At 52.0% G+C, this 10649-nt stretch overlaps 1 protein-coding gene across 1 annotated transcript in view; it reads left to right on the top strand.

Moving 5' to 3' along the window:
- The first annotated feature begins 3488 nt into the window (after positions 1-3488).
- Positions 3489-10649, top strand: part of RGMA (repulsive guidance molecule BMP co-receptor a) — a 45527-nt gene continuing 38366 nt past the window's right edge. Inside the window, exon 1 of the mRNA XM_042940468.1 lies at positions 3489-3726. Within this exon, the coding sequence (XP_042796402.1) occupies positions 3713-3726 (14 nt within the window). The 5' untranslated portion in view covers positions 3489-3712. The remainder of the gene's footprint in view (positions 3727-10649) is intronic.

Below are 10649 nucleotides of genomic sequence, written 5' to 3'. Positions count from 1 at the left end.
TCTGCAAGTGCCTTTTTTTTTAAGTTTATTTCTTTTGAGAGAGAGCGTGCATGCAAGCTGGGGAGGGGCAGAGAGAGAGGAAGAGAGAGAATCCCAAGCAGGCTCCGCGCTGTCAGTGTGGAGCCTGACGCAAGGCTCAAACTCATGAACCATGATATCATGACCTGAGCGGAAATCAAGAGTCTGCTGCTTAACCAACTGAGCCACCAGGCGCCCCTGGACTGCAAGCAGCTTACGGGTAGAGGCTGTGTTCCCTGAGGGGACACCTGCTGCAGGGTCGAGCACAAACAACAGCATCCTGACACCAAGCGGGTTGGGATCTTAAGAGCAGACACGCCCCTGGGACGCGTCCAGCCTGTGCAGCTTCTTCAGTGCAAAACAAGCAGGTCCCCAGCACCCAGTCCCTCCTGGCGTCTCACCGAGGCCAAGCGGGGGACAGTCTGTCCCTCTTCCTCTAACAAGCTTCTGTGAGAGCTCGTGTCCCACTCCTCCTTGAAGCTGCTCTTTTCCTTTTGAACCTACCTTTACCCAGAAAGACATAATGGCGTGGCCCCCAATCCAAAGAGACAGCCCCCGATGCCAGCCCCGAGTGAAGGGTCCCGCCAATGCACTCCACGTTGTTTTGTCAGCTGGGAAGAAATCCTTCATCACTTTCCCCAGGAATCCACCTTCTGAGGGTGTGCTTGAGGCCAGCAGGCGCCACCCTGTATTTGAAACAGCCAGAGACAGCAGATCAGCCCACACCCTGGTAGTGGGTGTGGTGCCTCGTTCCACCAGCTGGAGCCCCAAGGGCTGGACTGATCACTGTGCCCTTCTCGGCAGGCTAACGCTCTCCCCATGGAGTAAGGGCTTCCAGAAGCAGCCTGAAGATACATCCAGCCACTGCACATATCCCTAACCTAAAAAAAAAAGAAAGAGAGAGAGAGAGAGAGAGGCCAAGAAAGGGTGGAAGCCACAGCTCTCCCGTGTGCCTACAACAATGTGAGGCCAGGGCTCATGAGTTCAAGCCCTGAGTCAGGATACCTGTGCGGACAGCTCAGAACCTGGAGCCTGCTTCAGATTCTGTAACTCTGTTTTTCTCTGCCTCTTCCCTGCTCTCTCTCTCTCTCTCTCTCTCTCAAAACATAAACATGAAAAAAATAACAGAAATAAATGTGAGGCCAGATTTTAACCTCTCCCTTGGCAACTCTGCATATGGGACAAGAGAGGAGCTGATACAGACATGACTCTTGTACTGCATTCTATACTCACTTCCCCTACCCCTTGTTTCTTAATGGCCTTACTTTTTTTTTTTTTCTTTTTCTTTTTTTTAACACTTGAGCCCAGGTTAGCCTGTTTCCTGTTCATATTTGTAAGGAATCCAGGCCCTCGGCAGTAAAGAAAGACAAGCATCCCCTGGAGCTTTATATTAGGAATGTTTCTAGAGTGTTGGTAGAAAGCATGTACATTTGTTAATTTGCACCCTAAACACACCCCATGGCCTCATTTAACTCTGAGTGCTCATGTGTGTCTTGTAACTACCTACGCATGGTTCCAACTTAATCAAGTACTTAATGAGCAGCATTAATATTCGTTGTCATCTCCATGGGAGCCTACGCTCATCAAGGTAAATATCTGTGGGCTGTATCCAGAGTCTGTGGTTGAACTAAGAATTGTCTGTCCTCATCCAGACAGCCAACTCTTTGTCCCCCAAGATGGGAAAACCCTGCTGGGTACTTTCCGAAGGTTTCTTTGTAAAAACGAGATGCTTCCACTTACGGATCTTTTGCAGATGCCAAGCGATTTGGAAGAGCGGTAAGAAATCCACTATCTGGGTGGTAGTCATTCAGAGAATCTCGTGGCATGCCTCTTAAGTGCCGGACACTGGGGGTGCGATCATGACCTACCCTCATGGTGCCTACAGTATGGTGGGAGACACCTACATTTATGGAAAGGTCACCCTAAGGAATAGGTGAGATCAGCGTTTGGCAGGAAACGCGTGGGGTGCTGGGGGAGCCTTTCCCTAAAGGAGAGATATTGGAGCTGAGCTGAAAGATGAACGTGGGGAGAAATTAGTTCTTCAACGGCTATTAGGGCCGGAGCGCGCATTTGCACACAAATGCGCACGCACACCCACATCGAGTACAACTCCTCTGTTTATAGCGGGAGAAACGGGGCCCAGCCAGAGCTAATTATAGAAACCGGCGATCCCAATATCTAATCCCTTCCCGCTAAATCACATGGATTTTATTTACATCCCAACCATAGATTATTTCAATACCTTTGGCCAATAAAACGCAGAATATTGAGTTAAAACCACATCCCTCAAGACCACAAGCATAAATAACGATCGTGTTTTAACGTGGATGGAACCTTTTCATTTTGCAAATCCAAGTTCTCATATCAAAATCCGAGGCAGTTTGTTTTCTGTACGAACGGGAAGGTCATAACCCTGTGTGAAACGCACTGGCAAAAATCTCTCTAACCGTGCAATGCTAATTTGGGCGTGAGCTGTGTGTTGAGGCTGACTTCATGGCCCAGCTGGGGTTTCAGATTCGCACATGGCGATTGGGTGGCTCTTTACCGTTGCACTGCGAGGGTCTCTCCCTGGACTCCGGAAGCCTCCGGAGATTTACCGCTGTTCTCGCCAGTGCGTGCCTGCGTTGCCGCAGGGTGAAACATCCTTCTGAAAAGCCCGTGAGAATCCACGTGCAGTCTGTGCGTTTGCCTGTAAGAGCGCAGGGCAGGGACTGGAAGGAAGCACGGAGGAGCCCACGCTGACGCGAGGTTACCCCTGGGGAGCTGCTGCAGTGGGGAGGGGATATGACACGGCCCGCTTTTCACTCTAGATATGCCTGAGTGGTGTAAAACTGTACACGAGAACGTGTTTGTGTATTGCACATTTAATGCATACGTATGCATTTTTTAAAAGAAAAAGCTTAACCTAACATCTCAATAGAACAAAGGTGCGTCTCCGCAGAGACAAGCGTTTCTTCTGGATGTGACGGTCTATTCCAGAAACCTCAGAGCAACTCCCCCGCTGACCAGCACAGAGCTGAGGGTGGAAAACGTGCATTCCGCAGCACCCACGAGGGAAATTTGGAAAGTTGGAGGCGCCTCGAGGTCGCCGCACTTGCCGCCCGCGCCCCCCTTACCGGTGCATTCCCGCAAGCCTTGACTTTACCGCGTGCGCACCCCCCACCCACCCAGCGGATGCGGGTGCGGGTGCGGGTGCGGGTGCTGGTGCCGGAGGGTGCGGCCGCTGCCGGGGCGGGGCCAGCCGAGCACGCGCCCCCACCTCTTCTCCCGCCCGCGCTCGCCCCCCGCCCGCGCCCGGGGCGCCCGGCCCGCCCCCTCCCCTAGCGCGCAAACGAACCTCTCGACGCCGCGCGCGGCGGCGGCGGGCGGGGGCCGGGCGAGGGAGGGGGCGGGCCCGAGCAGCCCCGACTCCGCAGTTGTCTCCCGAGCGCGGGCTGCGCCGCCCGAGCCGCTGGGCTGGGGAAGCGCTAGCGGTTGGCTCCCGGGCCGGCTCCTCCAGGCGCTCGCAGGCATGCAGCCCGGGAGCAGGCGGCGCGCCCCGGGCCGGTGCTGAGCCGGCCGGGGCGGCGGGGACCAGCGCCTGCCGAGCCCCTCCCACCTTGCCCCGGGGCCCGCGAGCTGCGCTCCGGCACCCCCTCTTCGCCCGCAGCCCCGCCAGCGCCACCCCCCCACCCCCCGCGGGCCGCAGGGGCTCATGCAGCCGCCAAGGTAAGCGCGGGCCGGGAGCGGGGCGGACCCGGCCCTGACATCCCCGAGGCGCCGCCGGCACTTGCGGGTCCTCTCCAGCCCCGCGTCTCTTCTTGCTCCCGTCTTGTCCACAGTTGGAGCTTTGCTGCGCCTCGATCGCTTTAGCTCTTGGCAGCAGTAAAGTTTTTGTGGTTTAGTCTTTGCTCTTTTTTCCTAAAATGCTCTCCCCGGGCAGCCGGCAGCGCGCGTGCTTGGACAGACCCGGCGAGCGTCTCTTCCACCGTGCGCGGGCTGGGAGCTCCCTTTCTCCGGCGCGGTCACCGCCCGGCCCGCGCACCCTGGGATGTCCCGCCGTGAACCCCCATTGGCCCGACTCACCCGGGTCCCCCTCCTCCAGCTCCGCGCCTGGCTGCCTAGGCCAGCTGCAGAGCCGCGGGACAAGCGCCGGCCCCCGGGGGGGGGGGGGGGCGTCGGTGCTGCACCTTCTGGGCTCGGGTCCCAGCGGTCCTTTGAACTGGGAGCATCTGTATGCAGGAAGGTGTGGGACTTGGGTTCAGTGCTAAGGGATCGGACTCCCGAGTGGCCCCGGCGTTCCTAAGTGGAGGGGTGGGCCCGACGGGCGGGGCACAGAGACGATTCCGCGCCCGGCTCGAGCCGTGGCTCACGCGGGAGAACTAGCTGAAACAGGGGGACAGGTGTATTTAGGCGGAGGACCGACGTGTGTTGGAGCGGGGGGCGGGGAGGGGCGCTCAGTTGCAATTCTTGATTGCATCCTGTTAATGTAATTGCATTAGATTTGCTCCGGGGCAGAATCAATTCCCCCAAATTGAGATTTTTAATGGGAGCCTGCGAGTTGCTATTATGTCTGTGGTTTCGGAAGGCGTTGGGGTTGTATTTATTTTACAATTCGGGTGTCTCGAGGGCGGAGTAGGGGAAATCGCGCCATCTAGCGGAAATGGTAAGCCGCGCCTTCCTTTTCGCCGCGAAGTTGGGTGTTTTCAAAGTACGGGACTCCAGCGCCAGGTAGAGAGCGGGCTGAGCCCTCCCAGGAAGGGTGGTTATCCTAGTTATCCGTGTGTCTACAGTCTGCGTGAGCGGGAACGCCCCGACACCCCCAGCTCAGTGCGCCAAGCTCAAGGGACAGATTTACAGGTTGTGCCGAGTGGCAGGCTGGCACCTCGAGGAGATCTGTCACCTTCTCCATCTGGCTTTAGGGTCCTCCAGCAAAAACAGAAAATGTTACCTTCCGGTAGGTGGACACCCATTGTTCGGGCATCAGTCGCAGGGGGGGGAAAAAACATGCGCGCACCTTGCTCTTCTCCAGGACGTCACAGAGGAGTGATTTTTCAGGCGAATCTCAAGCCGTGACCCCGAGGAAAGAGATTGACCGAGGACAGCTGAAGGAGAAGTGGGAAAGGGCCTCTTGCAGACCAGGCCAGAATAGCATTTTTTTTTTTTTTACACATACAAAGGGCTTCTGAAAGTTCCACTGCTGCAGCAGATGACAAGCAGGCCCCCTTTACAAGGGACATGATCTCCTGGGAACAACAGGGAATTACTTTGCTGCCTGACCAGCAGAGCGGACAAAGGCTCTGGGTGGAGCACCCACACACCCAGGCGGGCTCCACGTTCTCTGTGGCTCGTTTTTGCTGCCACCTTACAGGCCAGAGGATATTAGCCACGCCAGCCGGCTTCTCCCTATTCTAAAGGATAGGTTGGTTCCTTGTAGAACAGCACGGTGGTCCCCCTGCGGTGAAGACCCTTGCCCCCTTGAGATCCTCTTCGTGGTGGTGATGGGGAGGAAGGTCCCAGATTCCTTTTGTTTTTAATAAAAATAAATTTTTTCTTACATTTTATTTATTTTTGATAGAGACAGAGGACAAGTGGGGGAGGGGCAGAGAACGAAGGAGACACAGAACCCGAAGCAGGCTCCAGGCTCTGCGTTGTCAGCACAGAGCCCGATGCAGGGCTCGAACTCACAAACTGCGAGATCATGACCTGAGCCAAAGTCGGACACTTAACCGACTGAGCCACCCAGGCACCCCGATAGAATTTTTTTTAACATTTATTTATTTTTGAGAGACAGAGCATGAGCAGGGGAGGGGCAGAGAGAGAGGGAGACACAGAATCTGAAGCAGGCTCCAGGCTCTGAGCTGTCAGCACAGAGCTGGATGCAGGGCTCGAACCCACGAACCATGAGATCGTGACCTGAGCCGAAGTCGAAAGCTTAACCGAGGGAGCCACCCAAGCGCCTCCCAGATTCCTTTTAACAAGAGCCCTGCCCCTCCCTTTTCCCTTCCAGGTGAAAGACAGGTGCTTACATTCTAAATAGACATGTAGAGTGGTAGGTGGCGTTTCTGCCTCCCCCCATGCTGTCTCTCCCTTTGCAGGCGTTTATTTAATAACCAGATTTGTGACACAAAGGGTCTTGCAGTGACCCGGCATCTTATTCAAGGCGGGCTTCTCTGACCTTTGCTAAGAAACGCCTTACAAGGTGTGACTGCTGCCTCCCCAGTGTGTGTGATCATACAGAGTAGAGCCATCAGAGGCTCCTATTTAATACGACCCTTGTCCCAGCCCTTCGGCCAGCCACCCCATGTGGGGCCAAATACAGGAACTCTTAGATGAAGATGCAGAATAAAATGATAGGTACTGAGCATCCCTGACATTGGGACAGGAAGTTTTTTCCAGCCATTGTTGTAGTGATGCTCACCAGACCAGTGATGGCGTCTAGATCTCGCTAGAGAAATGGATGTCCAGAGAAGTATAGCCCAGGTTCTGCGGGTTTAAAGTGCTTTTTTCCCTTCAACCTTGCTGCCAAATGAATTAAATTCAAGCATTTGCTTTTCCCACGTGTGGTCCCCAAATTCAGTCATGTCTCAGGAGGTATGATCACCGATCTCTTGAGAAGTCTGCCATCCAGGGAAGATTGGATATCCCCAAGTGAAACCGAACATAAACAAACTAGGATTACCAGAAACCAGTGCAGGCTCATGTGAATCTGTTAGTTCTGTGAAATGAAAAGGCACTACTCCATAAAGATCATTGTTCTAGAACCTGACTTATAATAACCCAAAGGTAAGTTCAAATAACTTTTCAGCATCAGTGGTGTTTCTGTGGCTCTTTCGGAGGATGGCTTGGGTTTTCAAACAACATGCATCATTTATTCATTCAACAGACTTAACATAAATTTAACCCGAAGAAGGAAGGCTCCAGACTCTCCCACCTGCCTGGTATCCAGCCCTATTCAAAGGACAGACTCCTGTTTTCCTAATTTTGACCCAACGGCAGTGCATTTTCAGCCTCTTTTCCTTTCAGTGGAAAAACTAAGGACTGTCTCACCTGAGTGCGCATACATGGTCAGGCAGAAGTCGATCTCCTTGGTGACAAATAAACATCTTTTAAAAGGATCCCCGGTTTCTTAGCCAGGTGTGACCCTATGAGTAGAAAACGCAGCATCAGGATGCCTGGGTGGCTCAGTCAGTTAAGTGTCCGACTTCCGCTCAGGTCATGATCTCATGGTTCATGGGTTCGACCCCCGCGTTGGGCTCTGTGCTGATATCTCAAGAGCCCGGAGCCTGCTTCATATCCTCTGTCCCCCTCTCTCTCTGCCCCTCCCCACTCACGTGCTCTCTCTCTCTCTCTCTCTCTCATTCTCTCTCTCAAAATAAATAAACTTTACAGGGAAAAAAATGCAGTATCATATTAGAGCCTAGGGGTCGAGGCAAGAATGCCTACTGAGTGAGATGTGAAATCTTTTATAATTCTCAGGGCAGCAAGAAGAAGAAATTTTGAAACTTGGGCAGAAATTAACAAAGCAAATGCAAATATCTTTTATAGCCTCATTTAAAAAATTTCAAGGCACTTCTACTTGATGGATGTAAAAATGCCCTACGTACTTACTTGACCTATAAAATTATATCCAGATTACTACAGTAAAGAACTCAAGTGTAGCAAACACTGTTTATGCAGAAAAAAATTACAGAACTACTGCTTGAGTTTACTTCGTGTTCTCCAGTTGTTTGTTTAAAGCAACACCACGAGGTGAAGAACTTTCTAGAATCAAGACACTAGATTTGCCAGAGTCTGGAAATCTGGCAAAAACTTGAAAACAAAAGCTTCTGTCATCTGTCTGGTAGACCAAGGCCAATTCCTGTAGATTCTGTGTCCTCCACGGGGCATAGCAGAGATCAGCAGATAGGAGTGAAAAATGCCCTAAAACTTACTGATTTGCATCTGTGAGGCATTGCTTAGTAATTACCAGCCCTTGTGGCTGCCACTTTGTATGTTTCATTTTTCCATCTTCGGGAACTCTCCCACTCCGGGTCTTTGCCTGGTTGACAGCAACATTTTGGCTCGTTTCCTGGTAATGCTCAGCTCTTGTGCCCTCGTGAGCAGAGATACTCTGGCCAAGTCCTCGATAAGAGTCTCAGTACGGTTATTTTATTCTTAGTATGCTGTTCCTCTGAAGATGGACACAGACTATTTTTTTCATCCTCTTTTGGAGTTGTGAGGACTTCTCTCCCTGATGACTTTTTGAAACGAGATTAGGTGGAAACGCACAAACGTACAACGACTTGCCCCGGTGGCCTCCTGAACGTTCGTGGTGAGCCTTGTCGGCCACAACGCAGACGCTCTACCTCAGAGTTCAGTCTCCTGCTAGTTTTTGATACGTTTCACTGATCTGTACCACGTGGATCTCTTCCCTCCAGTCAGGTATTTAAAAACCATGATACCTTGGGGCGCATGGGTGGCTCAGTCGGTTAAGCATCCGCTTCCGCTTAGGTCATCATCTCATGGCTTGTGAGTTTGAGTCCCCCCCCCCCCCCCCCGTCGGGCTCTGTGCTGACACCTCGGGGCCTGGAGCCTGCTTCGGATTCTACGTCCCCCTCTCTCTCTGCCCCTCCCCCACTCATTCTCGTTCTCTCTCTCTCTCTCAAATATAAATAAACATTGAAAAACAATTTTTTAAACCATAATACCGCATTGTTCCACACACTTCCACAAAGCTTTATCCTCTGTCAGAGTCTGATCCTCTCGTGAGATCCCAAGATGTTGCTAGTTACCCCCCTGCCGGGACGCTGTTTCACTGGCTCTCAAAGAGGCTTGCTCAGAAGACATCTGCTGGGCGAAAGTGACTTCGAGATTTGCTGCCAGTGCCCATTTTCAGCTCCTGACACTGTCAGTGGCATCCTGGAGAACGGATTGCTCTCATAAGAATATGTCCCCTGGATTCGGAGACTTTAGGCTACTCCGTGGTGTTACGGTCTCTGCAGCCGTTTGCTTTGGCCACGTGGCCTGTGGGGATCTTAAATTGACCAGAGCCCCCTCGTGCGAGGGCATGCCCTAGATAGCAGCCACAGAGTCCCAAGCAAATGGAACTCCTGATGACGTCCCCCACGGCCCCCGTGATAAACCATCTCCCCCACCTCCCAGGCCTTTCTCTTTATGCACCCCTTAGAAAAGACCCCCACGGGGCTCCCCAGAAGCCCACTCTTTTGGTCTGAATTGACCGATCTAGCCTCAGCACAGAAACCCTCAAACGCTCTACCGTGGACCCTAATAAAGGCATGAGCCCCAGTCCTGCCTCTCTCCCTGCACCCTCCCTTGACCACCCCACGTGGCCCCTCAAGGTATGCGGCATGCTTTGTCTAGATCTGTGAATAATCAACGTCTCCATTTTAGTTTCTCCTGCGGTCTGTCGTTGAACTGTGGCTCACCTCCCGTGCCCCACTTGACAAGGGTTCATTTGACAGATTCATACCAGAAAAGCACATGGAAATGCGTATCCCCCCCCACAGAGCCATAAACGCTGTAGGGTTTCCTCAACCCAGTTGGTAGCTTGGAAACAATACGATTTAACGTGGGTTTGGAAATTTGGGTGTGTACTTTCATTTACATTTAATTTAATATCCGTTATGGAAAGCGGTAGAGTATAAATAATAAATAGACTTTTTAAATGCAATTGCATTTTCCCAGATGGGCTTCCATTTATGCAAGAGACGCAAAACAGCAAGAAATATAGAGCGCAGAGGCCAGGCTTACCTGTAGACATTATGAGGTTCACGATGGCATCTCTTCACAGGTCCGGACCCACCAGTAACCCCCCCACTGCTAAGTTTGCTAGGTCATTTTGCCTCAGAACAAGGGAATCACGGGACATTAACTTATGGCGCTTCATGTCCTTTTGTGCCGCTAAAATAGTCTGATATTCAGAATACTGACTTCAAAATCGCTTACCTTCCTATCCTGAAGCACACATTCGGCTTTGTATCTTCACGTATCTCAAGAGCATATGGTAGGGAAAAGCCAATGCCACCCTTTTCTCTGCTGTGAGGGTTTTAGCTTGCTTTTATTTTCCTCTGCTAAGAGCATGTTAAGAAAGGAGATTCCCGGGAGCGCCTGGGGCGCTCAGTCGGTTGAGCGTCCGACTTCAGCTCAGGTCATGATCTCACGGTCTGTGGGTTCGAGCCCCGCGTCGGGCTCTGTGCTGACAGCTCAGAGCCTGGAGCCTGTTTCGGATTCTGTGTCTCCCTCTTCCTCTGACCCTCCCCTGTTCATGCTCTCTCTCTCTGTCTCAAAAATAAATAAATGTTAAAAAAAAAAAAAAGAAAAAAGAAAAATTAAAAAAAAAAAAAAAGGAAAAAGAAAGGAGATCCCTAAAGTCCACGTGTCTGATTTCTTTATGTGTAAATGGATGCTATTGGCAGAATCTACAGACTTCAGGCCTAGTTAGAAATATATTTACCTCCCCTGAGCCTGAGCCAGGAGTCAATGAGGACAAAGCAAACCCAAGCCAAGATGGCGCCCAAGGCCTGCCTTTCTGGGTCAGTGACCAATCTCTAGGGGCAGGAGCCCGCCCGGCTTTGAATTGGAGACACGGTCTGAATGGCTTGTTATCTGAAAGGACTGCAATGAATTGAGACTATAGATAGTTTTATCGA

Source organism: Panthera leo, chromosome B3 (assembly GCF_018350215.1).
Source record: "Panthera leo isolate Ple1 chromosome B3, P.leo_Ple1_pat1.1, whole genome shotgun sequence".
Taxonomy (NCBI): Eukaryota; Metazoa; Chordata; class Mammalia; order Carnivora; family Felidae; genus Panthera; species Panthera leo.
Note: the sequence above shows the minus strand (reverse complement) of the source record. Positions and strands in the feature narration are given on the sequence as shown.